We start from the raw sequence: 26,839 nt of genomic DNA, 5'->3' as shown, positions 1-26,839 counted from the left end.
CAACTCTACAACAATCTGCTGGAGATAAGGGTTGGGAAAGTAGCAGACACATGGATACAAAGCAAAACGGGTCATTTGAGGTACAATGTAATAGATTCATGACCCAATTTTATGGTTATTATAATGTAGTACGGCATTAAACTCATCAATCGCCATAGGGGAAGTTCCAAATTACGGTTTACGTTTTCTATTTCAAGAAAGTAACACGGTGTTCTTTTGAAATTGGGCTGCAGCCATCTTTGAACTAAGCTTGCGTGGTAGGAACCTTTTGTCATTTCTGAGACAAATTTATAGGAACTATGTGAAAACTGCAAAATAGCTACAGGTCAAAGATGTGTGTCGCGGTTGTTTGAGAATCGCTGGTCTTTTGAAAAAAAAAAACATGTATCCAACCAAAACAGCATTCCTCGTTCGATGTAATGAGTATACCCATTTCGGAGCCCTTTAAATGCCCTACATAAACTGTGCTTATTCATCCTATATTTAGTCCTCTCTCCTGATACCCGTGCCCTGACTGTGGGAAACATAACATATTTCTCTTCTGGCTCAGATCCTGCGCAGATTTTGTCAAACGGCCGATTGTACAGCTCAGATGAACCGGTCTAGTGTTTCAGCATGTAGGTGTCCTGTCTTCCTCTGCCTCTTTCCACTCTCTCTGCACAGCGTGGAAACTTAAAAATAACATAAAATGGTCCTTTATCTCCAACCTGAAAGAATATACTCGTTTATTTGACTTGAAGGGCCTATATTGGACGTTTTTTGATCTGTTATAATGTTGTTTCCTCATTACAAATATACATGGAGTTGTGTTTTGTTTCATTCACACATGTTTAACACACAAACCCTGCTTATTTAGGCTAAGATTTGTCTCAAACAAAAAACTCTCTGTACCACGCTGTGATGTCATGTGGTAATACAGGAAGTGCTCCACTGTGCTTAAACTATTCACCTTCACTAGAATAGCTCTGGAAACTACCAATCTGTACTGAAAAAAAGGTTAAAAGGTAGCTGTTAACTTGAAAACTACCACTTCATGACATCATAAGGTGGAACAAAGCATTTTGAGCTTTGGAGATGTAGACAGTGATAAACGTTACTCAAACATGTGTGAATGAAACAAAACACAACTCCAGGTATGTTGTTGATGAGGTAATAGCAAAATAACATGGCTAAAAGCTCACAAAAGTCAATTTTGTAAAGGCGGTGTGACTCCAGCTCCCACAGATGAATGCTGTCATTGTGTCCTTGGGCAAGACACTTAACCCACCTCACCCCCAGTAAGTGTGTGTGTGTGAATGGTTGAATGGTTCCTTGATGTAAAAATGCTTTGAAGGTGGAAAAGCGCTATATAAAAATGAAACCACGTGAATCAAATGAAACGAATATAAAATTTGGTAAGACTAAGACACCATTGGTCGAATAATTGACTAGATTAACCTGGATTTTACTCTCAACGTGTCGATAATATGTTGTGGTCTAAAATAGGGTCTCAAATTCTCATGTCAAATGTGAGAAAAAACATCACAATTTAATTATTCACGACTATTTGACAGTAACAACAGTAAAAACTCAAGTATGTATTCAGCTTAGTGAAATCAAACTTTCTGAATGATAAAGTAGCAGTAATGTAACATATAGGGCTGTCACAGATTTTGAAGAACAATATATTGCTACAAATATTTCAAAACGCTAATATTGAAACTACTGCCAGTAATTAAGATTTAAATGTAATGGTTCTAACTTTCATGTAATGAACGATACGTAGCTATAGTAATTATCGTGACAGGCCTAGTGACTTAAACAGCTAGCTAAAAACACTTAAAATGCTCTGACCTGTGAAATCTATCCTGTTGAATAGGCGCCTATCCCACTGGGTATACACAGCCATTTATAAAGGAAGATATCAACGACCTTGAGAAAACAGCTATTTACTACCCCACCACAGTGTTCTAAATGTTAAGTGTAGGTCATTCTACCACTTGGGGAGAAAAATATGCCTTCTCCTTAAACATGGATATGCTCAGAAAAATAAAATGGCACAAGGCTGAAGGGGTATTATGTCTTCTAATCTTTATGTTAACTGCACCTGACAAAGCTTTTAACTTAAGGCCACTTGTGCATTAACTGTACTCCAACTTGTAAACACTTTCAATTTTTAGCGGAAGAAATTTGTTTTATCTTACAGTGTGCAGACAAGGGTTGTAAGACGCTTTTAATATTGTTTCATTCACTTCAACTGGAGTGGAAAATCAAAGCCCCATTGTGAAACCTGAGTCACAGCGTTGCCTTCCTCTCGAGGCCTGGCGTGGTTTTAAATATATAAACTTAGCTGGCTGCTGGGGGACACACAGGGTAATCGTCCACTCTTTCTGGGAGGTTCCACAAACACTTAGTTTTAAAAGACCCCTTTGTAATAAATGACCCCAAAGCACCCACAGCATCTCCACTGCAGCAACAGTGTAGCAGCAGGCACTTGAATTTTAATTAACAAAATGCAAAATATTCTCAGCATATTCATTCTCATTATTTTATTATTGTAAGAGATCTCAAACGCTGTGGTCTTTCAATATTATGGTTGCAATGTTTTCAGTGGCTCAAGCTCATCAGTACATGAGAAGTGCCTTAGTCAGGTCTTACTATAGATTATAGATATGTGAGCCTTTCAAATGAGCTAAACCTTTTAGGTTTACACATCATTTCCAGCTCTAGCTACACCATAGACTGTATAAAGAACTGTGAGAGTCACCCATATCATCACCCATAGCGTTCAGCTCCAGTCAAATGAAGCTCATCAAGACTAGCATTTATAGGGGTGAATCTGGAGCAGAGTTCCATATTTGGAATTCTGACCGCAAGTATCATAGCAACTAAAGAGCCAATCCGGAGAGAGGCCCACCTGCCCTACTGGTGTAGCACAGAGAGGGCGCTCAGCAACGCTGTCAATCAAAAGTGTTGCTAACGCTAGTGGGAGAGGAGAAAGTGCCCGATTTGTCTCTTATTAATGTTCATATCTTGATTTACATAGGATAACACCAGAGTAGAGTCGATAGTGCCAGAAGCACACCCATCCTCACTTCCCATTTAAAGCACAGTGGCGAGCAGGTTAGCTATGTCCATTTATATATACAGTCTATGAGCTGTACACAACATTCTTGTCTACCCAATCAAAACTGTTATCTAATATAAATGTCATTTATAACCCAAATTCAGCAGGCTAGAACCAGGCCTGTCTCATATAGAAATCAAAAAGGTGTTATTAATGAATGATTTTATTAATGATAATCTAGAACCCTCCTAGACCCTAAAGTTTTCTAATTTTGTGTCAAGTTGAGAATTTGAATTATGGAAAGATTGTAAGAAAGATAGTCAGACTTACAAATCTAATCCCAATAATTGTAAGAAAATGTTATATTTATTCTAAATGACTCAGTTCTACTAAACTAAGCACGCCTGATTGGAGAGTGTTTAAGCAGCCGTTTGGTCCACATAAAACAGAAGGGTGAGGAGTATGATTCATTGGGGAAAACCACATCAGTGTACATGTGGGCAGCAGACTGTTGAAACATTTGGTGAGAGAGAGCGGGAATATTATTTGCCATTTCTTTTCCATGACTTGTTTAAACAGGAAATCAGTGCAATTAGTAGGGCTCTCACGATGATGACTATATCTGCTTATCGTTCAATCTAACATGGAAAGAGCAATACTTTTGTATTGGCTTAATATATTGTAATATTATATATAATATTAGGCTTAATAATTGGGTGTAGGTCAAATATTTAGCATCTGCGCTACTTTACAAAGAGCAGATCTTATTACTAAAGTATTTAATTGTATTTCATTTATTTCTTGATGGCTACATTTTTTACAATGTTGTTCACTTCAGAAAAGGTTTATGGTATCATGTTTCAGAGTTATTGTGTTATCGGAATATTTTTCTGCAGCAATATATCGTACTTCAAAAAAATTTTATCGTGACAGGTCTAGCCATTAGAATCAAGAGGAGGGTATAACCATAGACTGCATAAAAAAGTGGACAAAGTGAGTGTGGCCTCACCCGTAGCATTCGGCTCCAGTCAAATGAAGCTCGAGTATCATAGCAACCAAAGACCCAATCTAGAGCAAGGCTGTTGAAGGTAACGCCCCTCCCTGGCCACAGCGCTTGTTTATCAAGGAGCAGGCGGTTAGCAACTCTGTCAATCAAACCTGTTGTTAAAGCTAGTGGGAGTGACGTTGGAGAAAGAAGGTGCCTGATTTTTGTCTGTTATTAATATTCATATCTTGATTTACAGACACAATAGCGAATGAAAACACCAGGATCATGTAGAGCGTGTTAATACAAACATTTTAAGACCAATATGATGACCCTAAGGGGCAAGGAGTTTCTCAGTACAAAGTCACGAGAGTCATGCCCATGATCACTTCCTATTTGGAATGTGCCGGCTAGGAGGTTAACTATGTCCATTTCTGTATACAGTCTATGGGTAAAACCAAGCGAAAATCAGGACTAGTTCTACTTCCTCTGGCTAAACAGTAACATACCTTAAAACCTATAGAAATCATTCTGTCCATATGTTAAATATAAATAAAAATAATTTACTTGGCTAAATCTACACAAGGGTACACCTACTCACAAAATAATTTATTTAATTTAAAAAAATTAACGACTTCCGAGGGGCAGTGAAGTGCTAATTTAAACAATGTTGATAGTCATACTTTAAATGAAGGTATAAATGAATTGTCCAAATTCTGTTCAAATACATCACTCGCATTAAGTGAATAGGCTCAAGACCGAGACTACAGTGGTTCAGTATGGAACTGAACACAAGACAAACAGGTGCCTAATGGACCATGCTACAAACACTACATCAAAGCTTCTTTATGTTTCCTATGTGTTGGACATCTGAGCCAGTCCTATGTAGTACCATTATGTTTATATACCTGACCAAGACAAAGACTAGGGTTAATATTAGGGAGTAGCTTCAGTGCTTTGGTTTCCAGAAGAACTGTTGTCTATTGTCCTAGTCAATCAAAAATATAAGCAATATTTGGTGATTTTTATTATTATTATAATCTATATACATAAACATCATTATGTACTCCAAAAAGAATAAATAAAACACTTATACAACAAAAGACACTTAATGAAAAATTATGACTTACTAAAGAAGACCTTTTGTGCTGATGTGTGCTGTATAATTATAATCTATAGCACCGGTGGATCATTATTCAATGTGCAACATTTTAAAATTTAATATTCATCTACTGTGGTGCCCAATGGGAGCTGATGTCACCGTAAACATCACAACAAAAAGCCATGTAGGTGTCAGCCCCTCCTATGGATAGCTGCAGATCACACTAGCAAGTAGCAGATTTTTTTTTTTCCCCCCCATCTACCGAAATGACTATGCAGCGTTGCCAAATCTTACACATATCACTGATTTTAAAAATGTAATGTAAGTAATTACAGAGCAGTGGGTGTATGCCAGTTGCAGTGAAAGCGGGGACTGACGGCTAATATGGCGTCTTGATAATAAGAGATTAAAGATTGATTAAACATGCAGGTGAAACTACTAGTTCTGAAAGGTGTATTTTGCATAATGGGTCTGTTTTAAAGCATGTATAGAAGTAGTAGTCTTAACTGTTCTTTTTCAATTGAAATAATATCAAAGTATAATAATTGGTAAATTGGAAATCGAAATGTCTATTCTCATAAATGTCCAATACTTCATTTTGATATTGTACATCATATTGCGACATGCCTTTCTTTGAACACATATTTTTAAACACATTATTATGATGGGGAAGCTGAGAAGAACAGAGCCTCAGAATAATGTTTGTGCAGGACAGACTCCAGGTAGCTCTAAAAACAAAGAGACATCAAAAGCACAGTGTGGGACCAAAGACCAAAACAGAGGACCTCAGGGAAAAAAGCAGAGAATGTGAAACTCTGCCCAATCAATATTTACTGCAACAATAGAAGGGGTTAAAGTGGAATCTGGGAGAAAATTAACAAAACATTTGTCATTTACAGAAATATGGTTTATTTAGATGTTAGATCATCATAAAGTAAGAAAATACATTGTGTAATTTGAATGAAATGAATGTAAATGATTTAATGTGGATGTTTTAGATCATACTAAAAGGGCTGAGTGGAGTGCTGACAAATAGACTTAAACATATCAAGTATTATCAGTCCCTGTATCTCCATTTTACACATGCTACACAAGTCAACCTATCTAAGAAAGACACTGCTGCCTAGTTAGTTCAAATAATCATTAGTTCCAGCCTTAGTAGCAATAACTATTAGAAGATAAACAAACCACTGTAAAAAAAAAAAAAAAAACTCTTGAAAACATAAGCATCTTTCTATGACAACTCAATCTGAGGAAACCAAGGTGTACGACCTTTGCTCACAAAATCAATCTTCTGCTGCTGACGGGAGGAGATACCATGCCAAACCACCCATGACCCATTAAGGTTCATTAGCCTCCTACTGCAATTTAGAATCTCTGCTGATAAGCACAAAATGGGGAAACCAACAGCTAGCATGCTAACAGTTGGGGTGGGTGATATTAGCAAAATAAATATCTCAATCAATGTGCTAGAATGAGCCTGTAAATGTCATGGTTCAAGTATCTCACAAAAGTGAATGAACTGTAAAATCAACCACATGTGTATAGACACATACAGCCTACCATTTTTCATTTTGAGTTTTCTAATTACAGACAATATCTCAATAATATTGCATAATCCATGAAGAAGATTTTGAACCTGCCATGTAAAAACCTACATAGTGCATCTTCAGCAGTTTCTTGATAAACAATGCACTCCAAATAATCTTCAAAACAACAACTTTACTATTATAGGACAATATAGTACCACTGACATCTAAAAAAGCCATGCATTCTGCTGGCCTAGCTGTTTTTTATCCCCCCTGTCTTTCATGTCACATTGATAGTAGGTATAATCAGAAACATTGGGGTCACTCTCACCTCTCTGGCTCTGTGCTTTTCAAAGAGAGCATTGAGGAAAGGCTGGTGTGGCACTGATTATTTCCTCTGGCTCAAGCACACTGAGGCTATTGAATGGTGCCCCCCTCGTACTCTGACTACACACCTTTCAAATGTTCTATGACCCACAGACCTCTGCTGTGGCACACATATGGGCTCTCTGAAAAACACTGCATGGGGGGTGAATGTCTTCAGTTAGACTGTCAATAGGCAATGACTCCAAAATTGCCACTTTTCATGAGTTTCAGGAAAATTATTCCTTCTGGAGTTGAGTTGAAGGATTATTCAAAAGATATTATACGTTTATTTGATTTGCTATAACAGCGGAGGACTTTGCTAAGCCAAATTTTTCAAATCTTATGCCTGAAACCCATGAATAGCCAGAGAATTTGTAGAGATTTGTAAATTCTTCTCCTTGAAAACGGAGCGTTTAGTTGTGTTATGCCCTAAACCAAAGGTGTATAGATGTTGCTTGTACTTCAACAACATTAACCCAAAAGAATACTGGCATCTTATCTGCTCTAATGGCTTAAGGCAAGGCATGCAATTTTCTACTCAATAAATGTTGATTGCATGTATGATGGTCTACCCAACCATCGATGAGTGAAAAAGGTGTTGTTAGGTGCACCAAAAAAATTACCTATAATTACTATACCACAGTAACACGTGTAATCTAAAAACATGTACATGAAAGCTGGAACAATATATTTTGGGCCTCAATATTTATCATGAGTACTTTTTCCTTTGCAAAAGTGGGGAGATTTGGGTATTTTTGTTGTACAGTAATACAATAAGATTTGAGCTGGGGTGAATTAGTTCCCATCATGATTGGTTCATTCTGCTATTTTTTTTGTTGCAGTTTATGTCTTTTAATGAAACAAAATGGTTTAATGGGATTTTGTTGTTTTAATTTAACCTTAATTAAAATTTAGTTAAGTTTTAGTAAAACTTTTTTTTTACCAAACATTGCTGACATCTGGCCTCCAACCCAACAATCAAATCAATACAGCAGCACTGGCAGACGAGATTAGTGTTGACTAGTGGTGATTGCAAAAGCCACGGGTATTTTTGCAACCTTGTGAGAAAGTTTTGAGTGAATTCCTGTGAGAAGATGTACGACTAAATTCAAAAGCATCCAATCATCTCCCAGCTTCATGGAATCCAACAGGCATGGATTTAAAGTGACAGTAAACTGACTTCTGTGTGAATTTCCTGCTTGTACTTTAAAAAAAGGCCTGTCAAGCACTATGACGTTTTCAGGGCAAGTCGGCGGCGAGATGAGAGATGGGGGTGCACTATAAAGGGCAGTAAAGGGGGGATGGAGAAGGAGTGACAGAGAGGGGGAGAGGGATGGATAGAGTTAGTAGAGAGAGAGGAGAAAAAGAGAGAGGGGGGAGATACAGAAAGAGGAAGGAAAAGGGGGAGGGAGGAAGAGAGAGACATGGAGCGAGGGAGAGAGTGACTGACAAAAGGGAGAAAGAGGGAGGGAACGACTGATTTTTACAGACGTTTAATGTATCTGTCAAAAACATTTTACATTAAATTTCATCCACATCTCGTTCGATTTACAAAGAAACAAGGTGAAGCATTTACATTACATATGAATACTGTTTACATACAATTACGCTATCTACAAAAATAGTGGAGGTAAGGAAAGACTGATAGGGAGAGTGGGATGGAGAGAGAGACAGATAGAAAGAGAGATATATACAGAGAAAGAAAGGAGAGAGAGCGAGAGAGAGAGAAGGAAAAGGAAGAGAGAAAGAGACACAGAGAGAGATGGAGAGAAAGAGAGGGGGGGATGTGCATGGCTGAGTCTCTACAAGGCTACGGGATACAAAGCATGTCTCCCCGGCTCCCTGACCAATTACTAACACACACATTGATTCGGGAGGTGACGAGGTGTGGAGAACACGAGACAGGAGCGAGAGCAGCCGTGAGCCTTACACATGAATCTATACACCAGCAGAGCACAAAGGTTTCACACCAGTCACCATTATATTGTTTTTCTTTAGTATCTTTAAACATAATAGCACGACGAGAACTGGGAATAAACAAGAAATCAAGATTAAGCCAGATGTCTAGCAACCTGGCACACACCAGATTGATATGTGCCGCAGTCTGTCTGAATTGAGTTCTCCACTTCAACCTGGGCTCTTCCAGAAAGTGATCAGAAAACTTCATGACGATTATTTGAATCTGAATCGTCGAAGTGTCGTAACAGCAGAACAAGATTTTTTTTTTTTTTAAATCAAATCTTTGTGAAAAACGTGCACTTGATATAACCAAACAAAAACTCTGTATTTTCACTAAAATAGGCTGAAGTGCATCTGTCGGCGTCGCAATGTTTGTTTGCTTGCCCTTTGGCTTCCACACAAATGTCAATGCTGCTCTGTGATTGGTCGGCCCACCCTCTTAGGCTAACAGCGGGAGTCTCTCAAGATGGATTCTCATGAGTTTGTGAACTCACAAATATCACAAGAAACAATCTTGTTGTGCAAGGTTAGATGTCCAGGTAATCCAGGTATACTTCAGTAATAATAATAATGCACCTTTACATCAGGACTCATTTATGACCGTTTTAGGTGAAACCAGATAAAAGAAACAAAATCAGGTATAAACAATTAGAGATTTGAAACTAAACAATAAATAATGCAGGAATAACCTGGATCTGACTCAGTCAACCAAGTCTAAAGTAGATCTAAATGTGGACTAAACCAGGGCAAACCACCAAGGCAAATCTGAACCAAGAGGACTGGTATACCTAAAAAGATAACTAGCCACAAAGAAATCAGGACTAAAACAAGAATTATACATAAAAAATAGGGCCAAAATTGTGCATAAAAAATAAAATTGTCATATTTCAAAGGTTGATTGCATCCATTATCTATTTTAAACAAGCTGCAAGTTCATGAGGCCTATATCAAAACACAATTACAGCAAAGTGTGACATTTTTTTTTAAGTAATATACAATAATTTAATCATTTACAACAAAATGTGTTTGTATGTTAATGCGTATAAAACCTGCTAACCCTGTAGTTTAGACCTCAACAAACACTCTTAAAGCATGGGATTATAGTATTAGCACTTCATATTTCAGTCTTATCTCAAATATAAATGCTACTGGACAGGTTTAAAAAGTGAACTTTGAAAACAATCCTATTAAAACATGAATCACAAATCTGATCACTATCACAACGCTTGTAAGAAAAAAAACAAAAAACGCAATTAGCTGTTTTTCCAAAACCGTTCGGCCATGTCAGTTAATTTAAATGCTACAAGCCTGAGAGCGTACAGTGGAGTAGCTGAGAGACAAGACAATTACCTGGAGGTCGAAGAACTTGCTGTATCTTCTGTAGATGATGTGGGAAGTGTTGTCAGAGTAAGTTACATTGATGACATAAACCTGAAAAAGAACAAAAAGGGGTTACAATAACAGCCACAATTTTTGGTAGTAATAGATCTATTAGTGGAGCTACAAGCAAGCTAATGACCATGGTTACAGATGGCTTGGAAATGACAGATGATCAGACTAATGGGTTTATTGTTTGATGATCATGATGTCATTTTAAAAGGTTAATCTAATGAGCTCACAACGCTGCCTAGTCACACTAGAGGTGGGAGCAATATTACCACCTACAAATTACTGAAATTGGTGTTTTTAAAATGATTAATAAAATGAGTAGATTCAAGATGGAGATGTCACTTGCTTTGGCCTTTTTCTTCCTACACAAACTGAACTAAAAAAAAAATAGAGCTATGAGACATACACACGCCTTTGATGACTGTAGAAATATGTCTGTATTTATTTATTTATTTTTGGATAGCCCCTTGAAAAGAATCTCTTTTTTTTTTTACCATAATTAGCATGAATAAATTTTTTGAGCAAAATTTGTCTTGCCCCAGTAGGACTACAGATATGTTGTTTTAAATAATGAGGTCAAAATAAGTTTATAAGCTGTGTACCGACCGCATCTAATTATAAAGCGTATTACTGTCTGATAATCAGGAAGTGCTCCTAGTTGTTAATAGCTTTACTGTCACTGCAAAATTCCGCTCTCATCTAGGAGAGTTGTGAAAAGCACTTGACTCATCGTGGTGAATAATTAAGATGCTCAGAATGCATAAGGTAAGTGAGGAATAACTTTGAAACACTGCAAACCCTTAAACCCTGAAATACTCTTTTTTATTTTTATTTTTTACTTTATTTAATATGAATTATTTGAACAAAAGGATACATATTGTTTTCCATTGAACATAAAAGATAATAATGCAAAAATATGTTAACTACTGGTATCAAAGAAAAAAATTATTGTCCCCAGCTCTATCTTGCTCACCCCCATGTCACCCTGAGTGGAAGAATCCAGTAGCACATTCTAGACAAGGTAATAAATTTGTCAGAAGTTGGAGGTTAGAGCAGTGACATCACTCCCATCCATCATCACAATTGGCCGTTAGCCTTTAGCAGGAGCTGGAGATATGCAGCGGCCCTGAGAGGCTCGATAACATGGCCATGGAGTTCATTTAAGCTTCAGAGGAGCTAAGGGCGACCCCTAATATAATAAAGCAAAGATAAGCAAGGTAACTGATCCACAGCCATCAGATAGGGAAAAAGAAGGGGTTTGCACTACAGTGGAAAATAGGGGGATGTTTAAAAGAAATCTGAATAATTTAAGTAGATACATTTTAGAACAGATAAATTATTGTGGGTCAGCAGTTTGTTTAGATGTTGTAATGTTTGTGTAAGAGCAATATCAGTATTATCCATCATGTTTTAGTAATATGGAGTCAAGCTAATATTAGACAAGCTTTCATCCTGTCTATATTAGAGATAGGCAGATGTACTGGTTGGACGATATATCGGGACATTTTGGGGTTTTTTTGTTGTTTTTTTTTACTTTTTAGTGCATCAGCTGTTGGCCTTCAATCTCCAGCACAGGCCGATATTTTGTTTTGGTTGCTTTGCTGCCCAAAAAATACATACAAAGCTTAATTTTAACACTTTTAATACGAAGAGATAGCTGTACAAAGCATGACTACAGCTCTTATAGGTTTGTGGTTAAAAAAAGGCCTTGAGGGGAGTTTTAGTGAATTTAAATGGCATAATTTGGGGAAAAACATCAAAATCGGCTCAAAAAATTTGTTGAGTTTATCGGCCATTGGTTGCTCTAGATTCTAAACAATCAATATTGTCATCATCAGCCATAAAACAAAAACCCATATTGGTCGATCTCTAGTCTATATAGTTGCATTAAAGTAGCATTACTCTATCTGTGGGCCTTCACTGGAGTACATTCTTGATAATAATCAGAGAGACATACCATCTACTCTTAAATCCATATGGTTCAGCTTAGAGTGTCCATTTCATGCAGCAAATTAATTGACTAGAAAGTAAGCTCTCAATATGGACTAACTCAAAAAAAAAGACAAATGTGAATTAAACCAACTCTAAATTTAACAAATCTATGGAGGATTTTCTTTCCAATTGGAGAGAAGGTCTATTGTTATGTAAATGCAGGACAATTATGTTTACAGTGGGTATTAACCTGTGTCTGGTTGATCCGATCACTGACCAACATAATCCATTTACCAAAATCAAAAGCTTCTTGAGAATCCAAGTAAGACAAACACTATCAAGTTCTACAAAACAAGTTTATTGTTGTGACCCAATTTCTTCACTATTGTGTGTTGAGCTACAGGAAATGGCCCATGATGTTTTGTTGTTCTTGTATCAAAAAAGCAGATCAAAAAGACAGACATCTGGGGTGTACTTCACATAAAGATAAAATATCTCCTAAAGTTAGTCTGAATAAAACAAGGCGTTGACAGTCTGCCAATGCACTGCACATAGAAATCACTTAGCATCAAGTCAGTGCTATCCACGGTGAATTCAAACAGTAGATTCATTCAGCAGGAAATACTTGGCCAATTCTTCATCTCTGTCTCTCTTTCCCACTTTGTGTTTTAGTTCTTTAATTTATGTATCTTCTCTAATGGAGGGTGCACCATCTGCTTGTTCCTGGCTCTGTCATGATGATCACTATATCAATTTATTGGTCAATATATAAAGGCTGGAACAATTTTTTTGGGGTCAGTATTTATCTATGTACTTTCTTTGCACTACTGGGAAATTTTTGGTTATTTTTTGTATGTAGTATATGATAAGATCTAAGCTGTGAAGGTTGAATTAATAACTTCTATGACTCATTACAGACGCAAACGAAGTACTAAAGTATTTAATTATGCAGTTTATTTATTACAGCTCACAATTTTCTAACAATCTTGTAGATTTATTTTTATTTTTTTTGTGGTTTAAATCTGCTCTTGGGTTTTTGTGTCAGTGTCATAAATTAGTTTCAGTATTATCGTGTATCATCTATATTTACTTCAGCAATATAGCAAACTTTAAAATATGTTATTATGACAGGGCCACTTGTTCCCATGGAAAAGTTATTGTTTCGACAAGTATTTTCACCAGAATAGCATTGAAAATGTATCTCCAGATTGAAAAACTAAAGTTACAGATTGGGTCTGTAGAGAAGTGACCCCACTCACTGTTTTCCAACATATTTTTGAGCTATAAAAACACCACTAATGAAATCAGTGATAGAAGATACATTCAATATTGTGGAACATTCTACGCAAACAAATAACATCTCCATGGAGAAAAGCTGGAAAACACCCCAAGAGAAAAGTGCATCTTTAAATGCAATAAACACTGTACTTAGTGCTAATTTTGCCTTGCTTCGCCTAAGCTTAAAAATTACTTGAAGGCATTTACATTTTTGTTTTAAGTCACATTTTTCTATATAGCCTATTGTCCTATAAGAAGTTAACATAAAGACAGTAGGAGCAAAATGCATGCCCCGGTGCAGTAGAGGGTTAAAGTCCCTGTTATATTTGGGCCGGGTTCAGCTGCAGTTGGAGAGGAGCCACTGCGTTCTGTTCAGTGCCATGCAAACAGTGCTACCGGCATCACAGTCTGTCACAGTCACACTACACTGTCAAATTTGTTCTTACCACAGCGGGGCGTCTGCTGCGATTAGCTTTGGCATTTATTGCTTTCAAAATGGGCCCCCTGGGGTGCTGCACTGGTACAAAATCCCCAAAGCCACAAAATGTCTACTACACCAACCGCCAGTATTCTTACTAAGGGGCTAACATCCATTTTGCATATGCCAAAGGTGCTGTTTTTACTCATTAACAAAAAATGACACATAAAATAGCCTAATTTCCATGTCTTGCAGTGTCCTTAAGTTGCATTGGGTTTTATGTAATGATGTAAGTCACGCATTCGTTTTGGCAGTGCACATTAGCTGTACTGAAAATATCCCAGTGCTGTTATTATGAGCCAGGCCACAATGGTATGGACTAAATGACAAGACAAAAACCTCCAGGCAGATAAAGGAAGGCGCATTTCCAGTAGGGACTTTTATTGTCGACTCAGTGCTATTATCATTGGAATTTGGGTCAGCAGAGTTGTAAGTCATTGAATTAAAAGCAATCTGTGTTGATGCGATTAGGAAGATTTACTTTGACCAGAAAGACATTAGTGTATCCAAAACACCTCCTCAGATGTGGAAAATGTTCTAAAAATTACATTGACGTCCATCCATCCATTTTCTTCCGCTTATCCGGTGGCCGGGTCGCGGGGGCAGCAGTCTAAGCAGAGACATCCAGACTTCCCTCACCCCAGACAAGTCCTCCAGCTACAATGAAGTAGTGATGCTATTTTAATATCGCATGGAAAGTCCTCAATCAACAAGTTCAGAGTAGAAAGTAGTAGTAGCAAGCTATTGACAACCTTTGAGGACTTTTGATACTAGTGCTACTACTGCTACTACTACTGCTACTACTGCTATTACTGCTACTACGCATCATTTTCAAGGCTTCTGGACTTAATAAAAAGGCCTCAATCCCAAAAGCAGATGCATTTGATGCAAAACCGCAGTGGAAAACCCATCCAGCAGAATCCATGGTCTAACCAAATCCCAAAATATCACACTACATCATAATGAACGTCTATTCTCAAAAAGGCACTAAATGGAGCTGTTGAAATTATACAAGACGATTGCAATTCATTAAGTTGAATGAACGCTGATAGTTTTTAGTTGTTGCAAAAGTGCCAGTTCTGTACCTCAGCTAAGGAATTGCACACAGTCATGCAACCTCTAAAATAGTCCATCATGCTGCGGTCTGACTCAATCTATCCAGTGAACCCAAATGCACCCGCTGGAAATTTTGAGGAACAAAATGTGGCTCAGTAAAAGACCATTTAGGAAGTGATGTGGCTGCCATATGTTCATATACAATAATAGAACTGTATACATTATGTAAAACTAAATATAAGAAGGACTGTTTTGAAATAACAATAGAAATATATGAGTAACAGACTATTACACTGAGCATAGTTAATATAGTTGGTGGTAAAGAAAACAAAAAATACTACTGACAACTACTACTGACTACTACTGCTGTCTAGTACTGGCTTCAACTGACCACTACTATTACTGACTACTACTAACGACTACTACTGACTTCTACAGTTTACTACTGACTACTACTACTGGATACTACTAACTACTACTACTGACTACTACTATAACGCAAAGTAGTTCAAAGTGCTTTCAAAGAAGGATGTGTTGAAATCCCGATAAACACATCAATAAATCCTTTCAATATACTACAACAACCCACTACTCTTTGGATAGTGGGTTAGAGTGTTTGCAAGATGGCGAAGTAGGACGTTTCCCAGCTGAGACTCCCCTGTGTTTGTTCCAAAAACCAAGGTCTATTCTAACTCTAAACCACCCAGACGCCGGAATAAAACTTATGAATATCTCCTCCTTCGTATGCCACGCACTCGTTCTAAAGCAAAAAAAAGGCTAAGGAGCAAAATCGATACAGAAACATCCTCACCATGTGCGCTCACGGAGGCCTACAGTGAATCTATGCTAAGGAAGTACTTCGAAGAGGCTGAGGATAAATCTGAGAAGAGATTCGAGGAGGACCAACTTGGCACCATTCAAAGAACTTACATGCTTGCTAAAGATTACCAATACTATAAATCAGTTGGAAAACAAACTGTTATCCTTTGAGAATAAAAGCAGACATGACGCCCTGTCAGCCAATATTCCCAAATGACTCCCTGGTCTGGTTGCGAATCCACTGGAGTTCATGGGGACCTCCCGCATTGGCCCACCACGATAATCCTCTTAGAAAGTACTGGGTTTCTTTACAAAAGGACCCAAAAATGGATCTATAAACGAAAGACGTACAAAAAGGAAAAAAAAAAAACACAAGGAAAGCTTTGGGGGCTTGAGTGTCCCAGATAGTGAGAACAAGCCTTGGTTACATCTGCTGTTCCCATGGAGGAGGTGGAACGACAACAAAATCCCTATTCATGCACAAAGCAAAGACACATTTAATCCTACAAGAGTACAAATTGGACTTTGATTGTCTAATTGCTTCTACTAAATATGGTTATTAAATATCAAGTTTATAGCCTGCTAGGTCACTCGCAATGCATACAAGTACACCTAAGCGTCTCTCTAAGTACCATCTTAAACACACTAAATGGTTAGGGTGAACAAGGTCTAGGCAAATAATATTAGAATTTTGTACAAAATCAAGACAAAAACTACAATGAAAAACAAAACACAAAAGCTAAAGACAGATTTCGGTCTAAAGAAGCAGAACCAAGCAGGACAACCAGACTAAAGAACAGTCTACTCTCTAAACCTCTAATCCCCAACAGAAGCAGGACTGAAAGTACGCAAAATTGTCTCAAATTTGAACTAAATCTGAACTCCAGCTGGCATACATCTCTAATCAAAACATAATGCAGCCACCGTAGTAGATATATGACAATGCCATAGCAAAAACTGACTTACAGATTGTGGAGTGGAGAACCAGGAGTCTAGCCCAGTGCAAGTGAGACAAGCTAAAGGCAGCAGAGAGCCAGCCACTAAATGCACTGAACCCCGCCTAAACCACTAAATTTAAAGTTGCATTGAAAAACAGACGTGCGCCACAGTCTCAGACCATGAAAGCAACCCATGAGCTAAGAACAAAAACCCAGGTTTAGAAATGCAAGGAGACAGACATGCCTTTCCCCCACAAAACCACAACTTGGAAAAAATACAGTCACTAGTTCTAATATTCCTGTTAAGTTAGTTGCAAGAAAAACACAATTCCTTCTTCCACATAGTAGCAAGCCAACCAAAATGTCACTAAAGTTAGGCAAATTGTGGGGAATAAGGGATATGTTCTCGCTTTGGCTTGGAAACCTCAAGAGTTCCCAGAAAACAGGTTTTTGGATTTCATCCCCTAAGTTAACCACTTCCGTGTATGATTCCAAGACTAAACTTTCTTCCTTTTATATTCTTAGCTGTATGTAGTAGCAGCTCTGGACTAAAGAGTGACACGGTTTAAATCAGGCTGACTATTTGCAGCGACTGGAGTGGAGATGCAATTCCAATGGTCAGAATGAGTCTATTAAATTTGAGTGGACTTATAGCAGACCTGTTATGTAAAATCAACTTTTCGACATAATGTTCCATGAGTGTCATAACTATAGGGCAGACACAAGCACAGTAGGTCTTCTATAAAAGCAGAGGAGCAAAATTGGGGGACAAACATCTCTCAATAAAAAAAAGTAATGTTATTTAATTGAAACAGATAAATATATACATATCCATGACCATAAAAGACTTTTTTTATAAATACCATTTAACACCAATAATAGTAAATTTTTTCACATGCTTTTATAGACAGAGGATTGGCTGTGCACCTCTCAATTAAAAATGCCGAAGCACATCATTGATCATTAGACATGACAGCACCAGGCATGTTTTGGATGAGAACAGATATAATATGATTAAGACATAAGAAAGTGTGTTTGCAATAATAAAACCATCCCATCAAATTGTACTGTGGTATGAAGTTGTTCCCAGTAGCTGACTGTTATCTAACTTTATGGCCAACATTGCTTACTGTGGCTGAGACGGAGCTGGCACCAGTGTTTATGGGGAAGTGAAACCCTAAAATTGTGGTCTGTAAAACTAAAACAATGTACTTAAGGGCCCTGTAACTCTCTAATGGGATGAGCAAGGTGGATGTGGACTGGTTTCCATGGACGACGAATGTTGTCACAACACCTCACCTCAGTGCTTCTGATACAATAAAGAGCTTGGTTTAAAATGCACTTGCTCTGACTTGACTTCATATAAAATTCTTGCAAAGGAATGAATGTTAAATTAACTAAGGTGAAAGTATCTTCTGATTGAGGGTGGGTTCACATTTGTGCATGTCAACACCAAAATGAGGACTAAACCTGGACAAGACCAGGACTAAACCAGGACTAGAAAAGGACCAAACCAAAGTCTACACCAGGACTAAACTGGGCTCAAACAAGGACCAAATAAGTAAGTGTGAACAAAGCTATAGATGTAGTAGAAATAGGTAGGTAGCAGTGACACTGGTAGTACAATTAGTAGTAATAAGTAGAATTAGTTGTAGTGAATCATTTCTACTTTTGCATACCCAAAACATGTTCTTTGTCCTCCTTAACAAATTTTATGCCATAGTTCATGGTAAGATAACCTTTGGATATCATTGTCATTCTTTGGACATCCAGTAGTATTCACAGTCTTTTTTATTGAGCAGTCTCCTAGTGCTAAATGAATCCAGTCTAATAACATTTTATCCAATTTCCTTGGCTATCTGTTCATCGCACAAAAAGGACCTCAAGCGAGACACGTCCATCTTCATTTACTAAAACTTCTCTTGCAAATCTGCCCGGAATGGTTCCACTTACAAAGATGCTTGCAACCAAGTATTACTCTTACAGATAACATGATGCTTTTTATACTCAGATTTCCATTACTTGTTTATAGAAACTTAAGACGACTTCCCAATACTGTGTTGTTACACTGTATTTTAATAAAACAGAATATAAATGTTCATAAAATTCATAAGGAGCTAAATTAAAATGTGCAACTCATAATACCAGGGTATGCTTCTTTTATTTTATTACTTAAATTAAAGATATATAATTCCCAATCGCAGTTTTTAAAGTCTGAGTCTCACAGTTACATTATTACTGCTATATTCAACAGGGTTTGGTGCATAGCTGTTGCACTGTTTTAATGTGCATATCAATTAAGTTTAAGGCTGTGAGTCTAATTTCTCCATGACAACCAAAAGCAGAAGCCAGTGTAGGCCACCCAATGCCCACTCATGTTCATGGCCCTTTATGATCATGCAATCACATGTCAGGTGAAAAATACCAGGAGGGTACAGGCAAATCTAACAGTACAACTGAAATCAGCAAAAGACCACAATGAACTGCTTTTGTCCTGTTTCCAACAGAAGACAAGTATAAAGTCACAAAGAACATCTGGTGGTGCTATGGGCGTGAAGACAGGGCTCAGCATGTGTGAGACAACTCGGTAATAACAGTGGGACCAATGCAGACAGCATGCATTATGGATCCTCTGCTGCCTGTCAGAGTATACCGAGTAGTGTGCAAACAAAAACTTGGACAATGGGAAGATGTTGTCATTTTTCTGCACAATATTATGTGTGATGTGATATGTGATAAAATATGCATGGCTACTCAAATAATAAAGGTCATAAGCTGCCACAAAAGCATTTTTAAAATATGATACAGCCTTTGCAACAGAAAATTTACTATCAATGACTTAATGAAATATTAAATTCAAATATGCTCTACAATACCCATACCTTGAAACCGACATAAGTAGACATACAGCATTTGGTATGCAAAATCTGATTGTTTGTATATCGTACTGTAAGCTAAGCTATACTGCTAAATAAGCATCAAAATCGTCAGTGTAAAAATTTCAGAGACACTGTTTCTGAAATTGAGACATTTCAACAGCCACGTAGAAGCTATTTTCAATCTGAAGGTACTGCTCTGAGAAGCTAGAATTTATACTGCCCTCAGCGCCCTGAGCTAGATTAGTTCTGCCCTAAGGGAGGAGTTATAACCTGAAACTGCTCATCAATATAGACATGTCACATGAGCATGATTCAAGTTTTATCATTTACTTTTGTCTTAGTTCACTAAATGCTTTGCAGTGCACAGGATGTGACATGTTTAGTGCCAGTGTTTACAAAAAATAGCTCCAGTTTCTATTACAAACAAATCAAAACCCTAAATGCTCCCCAGTGGCCAAATACTCCTCCAAAACAACCGCAAATACAAGTTCCCAAATTCGCAGGAACCCTAAAAGTTCAAAGCAAGTCGTGAAGCTTTCTCAAACAATAGCCAAAATCACACAAAGCACTCATAAACCTGTTCCACTGCATGCATCTTTCTGTTAGGGGTGAGCATTTGAAAGCTGGGACTCCTTTCAGCTAGATATCACTCTGTGTTGAAAGGCCAATAAATATTTGAGAGGGGAACAGGTCTCCGAAGACATGTTTTATGGCACCAAATAACAACACCGTCCTACCGTCTGGGCCCCAACGCATCACGGGAGCCTCCGGAAAATGAAATGTTATGGGACTGGGAGTTGTAAGGGAAACACAAGTATAAAGTAAACAGAGCTGTAGCCAACTCTGCTTTCACGTTCATCACAACAGTCGCTATAGTGGTGCAGTCCAGCGCTCCCAGAACAAGGAGGAGAAAGCGTTAAGTTAAAGGAGCTGTGCAACTTTTCTGGTGGATGGTAGGGCTGTGAGATTAACTGCAATCAAACTGAAATCTATAGAGTTAGCAGTTTTTATGCAGTATATTTTGTTTTTTGAGGAAGAAATTATGATACTTCAAAAATTGCAGCCTTAGTGATTTACTAATTGTGCCCATTCAACTGGCAATTTCGATTTGATGGATGGATCTTCCAGCCCCTTTTTGTATACTTTCACGGAGCAGCTTAAGCCATTCCACAGATATGTTTTACAAAGTATCACAAACATTAGAGTCAGTAGCTGGTACAAACTACAGTGTCCTTTGCGTCTCCTCTCACACAGGCTGGATCTGTCCCATGAGACAGAGTAACTGGGGAAACTAGGCCACAGACCATCCCGCTGAGAGCCAGGTCCAATCACTGTATGCCTGAGACCAGTACAAGCTCCGATTACATATTAACTGCACTGATAGGCCTCTTCACAACAGGTCCAACACACAGCAATGCTTTAAGAAGCTCAACTACTTCTTCATAAAGTACTACAACAAAGTGCATTTACATACACAGAACAAAAGTATGTATTGGATGTGTGCCTGCTATGATAGTTCAGTTATAATAAGCAACAGTACTGGCATAATGTATGATGATACGCTTCTATAAGCTTAGCTAAAGCAGCTACAGTGACATAACCACATTTGATTGCTCTGAAACTGTGTTTACATAGTTATGACTTGAGTAACAATAAGTAACCTACTTGCCAGGGTAGTATTTACTGCCACACGGGCGAGGTAAGTTATACCATCTGAGGGACCTTGCACTGGCTGTTTGTGCAGGACTACCTAGCAGCAGGATTTGCACTTTCACTACTTATCCTGTCTCCTCAGTACACACCTGTGTTTAATTACAGTGCTGTCACCACAGACTAAAGTGATGCTTATGGCAAACTGACTTTTCATTGTAATGCAACAGACAATGTTTTGCAAGATTCTGTGCCAAAGCATATAGTCAGCAGTTTGACATGATAGGGAATAATCTGCAGTAATTATATTTTTGCAAAAGAGTTGTTTCTGTTTGATCTATATGGACAAATGGTCACATTTCAGAAGCTGAAATTGTGAATTCCAACTCTTATCTTTTTTTCCCTATTACTCCATAACTACCACTAGAAATGTTTGGGTTAACCTATTTTCATGTGGGTCAATAGTAATAATGACATTGCATATGCCATGAGATTACCAACTGTAGACATTTCCTGCAATGCTGTAGATAAATGATTACAGCCAATAGTACATGATTACTACCGGTAACTGATTATTAATAAAAATTGCTAGAAATTATTGAGCAGAATCGATATCACTTTTTGACATCACAATTACAAGTTTTTCAGCATGTTATGATGCTGCACTTGCTGATGGATACGTGAAGACTACATTCAATTGGGATGCAAATGGGAGTCCATGGCAGCCCACAGTTTGTTAGGCTCAAGGTGCTATAATAACCCTGAACAGTCATAAGCTTCAGCTGGATGGTCAGTCTTAAATATGTATGCAACAACTTATTGTAACATTCAGACAAGTCCAGATCCTCATGTCAAGTTCAAAAACACTAGCCCTGGCCCTTCGGATTTAGAGGTTTGATTGGGTGGAAGACGGAGCACTAAGATGATTTTAAAGTAGATGTGGGCCCATTGTGTCTGCATGTCACACCTCATATGCAATTACAGCCCCACAGCCCAGGGGCACACACAACGGTAATTGCATATGAAAAAGATTATGTTCTTTTCAGAGGACATTTATTACAACTTGTTTATGAGCTCCAAATAGAAGCTGAACTGGAGCTGGAAGACCACAGGCTCAACAAGAGAACAAGTGTTGTATTGATGATGAAGCAGGCAACTACAGTCACTGCTCATGTGCTGTGTAAACAAATTATATATATATATATATATATATATATATATATATATATATAATATATATATATATATATATATATATATATATATATATATGAGAAATCGTAGCATCAGGCTATTCTCTGGGCTGTTGCTATGCAGACATTTGGGTTTAATTAGCTGAACTGACAGTACTGTAGCCTATAGGGTTAATAGGCCTATTCATAACATTAAATCTTGAACTTCAAAGAAAGTTCTAGCAGTAGCCAGTATGTTTGTTTAATATGAAACAACAACTCTAAAGTGTGTGACTTAAGTCACATCCAAGAAAGAAACTTCTCATCATAGCTGAAATAAACTATATGTCGACTATATATTATATGACCACCAAGCCTCTAAGAGCAGTTGTCTATGGTCCTAGTGACTACAGTGTGAATGTTTGATGACAGCTCATGTCTGAAGACAAATGATCGTTGATGAAAATATTTGATATACACATGAAAAGTGGTGTAACCTATAGCTTATGTATATTTAGCCTACAGAAGTGCTCACATTGGCATCATTGAAAATAGTGCATTTATAGAGCCAGTATGTGGCTGCGTACAGGCCACTGCTGACACAGCTTTGGGACAAGATGTATGGGTGACACAGAAGATGAGACTCACGTAGTGCTTGGACGGACTGCGCCTCTTCTCCACGTCCACCACTTTCACGTCCAGCACAGTCCGAAACTGCATCTTGATCCTGCAAAGGCTATGCATATAAGCGGCGGGCACGCAGCTGCTGCAGCTCCAGATCAGCTAACGATATCAGCAAAGAGAAAACACAACACGCATCGTGTCATCTAACAGCTCAATGCTCCGTGAGGAGATGATCCGTATCCGAGGCTCCCACGTCCCTCCGCTCACGTAATGAGCATCAATGTGATTGGAAACTTATCAATAGTCCGGGAGGATCACGCTGGTCCGTGGCGCTGGGACACCCACAGCAAAAATACAGGCATGCAGCGATTTAAGGCTACATGCACACACGGACTGGCCAACAACAGCTGCGCGCTAAGGAAGGTGCTCGCCACAAAAATACACAAATGTGCGGCGAGTTCCTTTGTGTCTGTAGAAGAGGGGCATCGGTAGCCTGTACCTGGACGGCAATGTGGTCCCAGAGCCGGCAAATCCAGCGCCAAACACCTCCTGCGTGAAGCAGGCGCAGCGGATTTGGGGGACGGAGTGGGATGGGCTTGAGCTCGTCTTCCAACACAAGGCTACTTCAATAAAGCATTCAATTCGGCCACAGCGATAAGAAACGTGTTGTTTGTTGCGTGTTCGCAAACACAGCTAATAAACAGGCTTATCAAATCCACCACTTGAGTCCGGATAACTTTCTCTCTGATGTCGAGAGCATTATTAGCCTAATATAGGTTCAATCTTTAGGCAGACCCTCTAGTGTCGGCTGGTAACAGTCCGATCCCGCGCGTGCTGAAGCCTCGTGCACACTTTGACACTCTGCCTTGAAGCCTCGTGCACACTTTGACACTCCGCAGGCTCTGAGTCATGTGAAGCCGCTTTCTGGTCGGAGACACGGGCAACTCAACTATGGATACAGATGTTTCACAGGCGACCAATCAGCTGCGGCGAGCCTCACGTGAAAGAGCCAATTATCAACTAAACACTGCCCCCCTGCGCACGCCACGGTGTAAGTCAATGAGCCCACTGGACCTTCAGTAACTTCCACTGTCATTGTTATGGCATAAACACACGTCACGATGAAGATATGCAGATTTCTACAGTGATATGCTCCAACAACCATCAGAACCACAAGAGGAGAACTTTTCGTGGACCAGTTCACTCTAAATTCCGTGGATGGGGATGTTCTTAAATTTGCTCATTAGTGCCAAAGTGATTTTGATTTGATTTGTAAGACGCTACGACGCAGTATAACGATTTTTTACGAGAATAAAGTCGTAATATGTTGGAGGTAGCCCAAAAATAAAAGACTGGCGCTTGGGTAGAGTTAATAAAAGCTAACATTAAGGCCCAAAGAGGAGGTCAAACTTTAAAATGCTGACATTTTACACGTCCCATATGTTTTTAAGTAATTAGACAGAAGTGCACCGCAGTTTAGCTGCCACCTCTCCATTCAGTCTCAAACTGTTGAATGAAGTTGGTTGACATTTTCCTCTGTGAAGTGACCGGACTCCTCTGAAAAAGCGCGCAGAGCTTGGCGCTCCCTGCGGCTCTTTGGGCAGGATACAGGCTGTGCTCTGAACCGCACACAGGTGGAGGAGTCTCAGCCCACATGTTTCCTGTACTCAGCTTCACCTCTCTACTGTTCTAAACGTGGCACTTTGCGCCATCAGCGCGCATCGCGCTAACACTTCTACACCTGTACGTGGTGTGGATCGTGGGCGCATGGGGATTATTTCCCGGGGAAATAATTCAACGGTTGTTAATGTTTGAAATTTATCTTGTATAGGTCCCCACACACTACTTGCACAGCAACAATGGCTGTGGCTGTGGCTGTGCAAGTAGTGTATTGTAGTTTTTTCACAACTTCACTTTTCAGGTTCTGGGGGTCCCTATGGCAAATTGTATTGAATTCCGTCAAACTGACTGCCCTCGCAACACCATTCTAGACACCAGTGAGCTTGGGCTGAAATCTGCTCTTTTCTTTTACTTGAGAAGCACCCTCAAAGTGTGGAGACACTGTTCTGTTCACTTACACAGATGCTCAAACTTTTTTTTTTTTTTTTTTTTTAATCGAGGGCCACATCTCAAAACATATTCGAAGGGCCGCTGTATATTAATAAGTTTTGAAACACATTCATTTTAGTTCTGTGTCACAATGCAATGCAATGTGTGAGGTTAGAGTGGTAGAAATAGTTTAATTTGCTGTTAAAAGTACTGCTTATGATCAGTTGGGCCGGTTCAGCAGGAGGCCTGAGGGCCAATAAAAACTGGTCTGAGGGCCACATTGGACTGTGAAGTTGGTCTAAAAGAGCTTTTCACACGCTGAAAAGATGTTTAAAAGGCCAGCAATATAAAGATTTACATCCCTCTTACGTAGGTCTTTATTTAAGCTTTAAGCTCAAATAAGTGCCTGTCTTTTGCACTCACGTGGTTGTGGCGAATTGTTCTTGTGCGTTTTGACATTGATGTCAGCCCCTAAATCTTGATAAAATGACATCTTTACTTTGACTGCGACTTCATTCTCGTAAAATACACATAATTGATTTTTGGCCCTTATACTCCATCGTAGATTTGTACTTCAATTGCTTTATTGTATTTATTGATTAAACCTAGTTGTCAAGGTAGTGGAGGGTCTGTTACCAGCTTGTCGCCATGGAGATGCTATTGCTTTGAATGGAATATTCCACAGCATTTCATTTATTTTGCATAACTCTATGAAGACAAGCAGGGGACGCCATCAATCCAAGTTACAGGTCAGATCTGTGGGAGAGCAACATGAATCCAGTACAATGACTGCATGTTTTTAAGCTATTTTTTTTATCTGCAACACCTGTAATTGACAAAATACAAGAAAGACAAGTTTAATAAAGTGTGACATTGCAGGAAAGCAATGCAAAAAACTGTTCTAATTATCTGAGTTGCATAATTCATCCACATAAAATCATTACAAATATGTCACCTGCATATGTCTCCTACTCACATGGTGGGTATATATAGGGCTGATTCATATGCACAATTTATTGAGAGAGTGGTGGCTTTAAAGCATTGTGTAATGACTGTCACTGCAGCTGATAATGTCACTGTTACACTCCAGTGATTTGAGGACCAGCTCCAGCGCCGTTTTGCTCAAATTGAGGCTATAGCGCTGTCTCACTGCTGACAGGATGTGAAGAACGTGACATCCCTTCTCTGCAACTACAGTACAAGAAAAAAAGTCAGGTTTGCACTTAAAGAAACTACTCCCCCATTCTGACTGTTAAAATAATAGGAATAATTATCATAATGGCTTAAGTAGGAGTAATTGTTTTTGCTAATTAGTTCTTTGACAGTATAATTAAGAAAGTCAGCAAAGAAGAATACAAGTGTCAATCAAAAAATGAAATTCGATTAGTTTAACTTGCATTTTTCTCGCTTTGAGTCTTCACGGATGACATCTTTCACTGCAATGACAAGTTCTTTGTCCTGTCCAGTCACCTAAAGGCAGAACAGCACATTCAATCTAGAAAGAGGTGCTTTGACTAAAATATATTGAAGTTATCCTCACCGAGTAAACTTCATCCTGGGATTTAACTTTGCGATATATAAAGCCTTC

The 26,839-nt window shown here is 38.5% G+C and overlaps 1 protein-coding gene across 1 annotated transcript in view; it reads right to left on the bottom strand.

Moving 5' to 3' along the window:
* Nucleotides 1-26,345, bottom strand: part of LOC117394130 (SH3 and PX domain-containing protein 2A-like) — a 122,257-nt gene extending 95,912 nt beyond the window's left edge. The window contains exons 1-3 of the mRNA XM_033992158.2: nt 26,224-26,345; nt 23,227-23,361; nt 10,338-10,418 (exon numbers count right to left, since the gene is read on the bottom strand). Coding sequence (XP_033848049.1) covers nt 10,338-10,418; nt 23,227-23,322 — 177 coding nt within the window. The 5' untranslated portion in view covers nt 23,323-23,361; nt 26,224-26,345. The remainder of the gene's footprint in view (nt 1-10,337; nt 10,419-23,226; nt 23,362-26,223) is intronic.
* Nucleotides 26,346-26,839: the final 494 nt, after the last annotated feature.

Source organism: Periophthalmus magnuspinnatus, chromosome 1, assembly GCF_009829125.3.
Source record: "Periophthalmus magnuspinnatus isolate fPerMag1 chromosome 1, fPerMag1.2.pri, whole genome shotgun sequence".
NCBI classification, from domain to species: Eukaryota; Metazoa; Chordata; class Actinopteri; order Gobiiformes; family Gobiidae; genus Periophthalmus; species Periophthalmus magnuspinnatus.
This window is presented reverse-complemented; position numbering and strand designations above follow the sequence as displayed.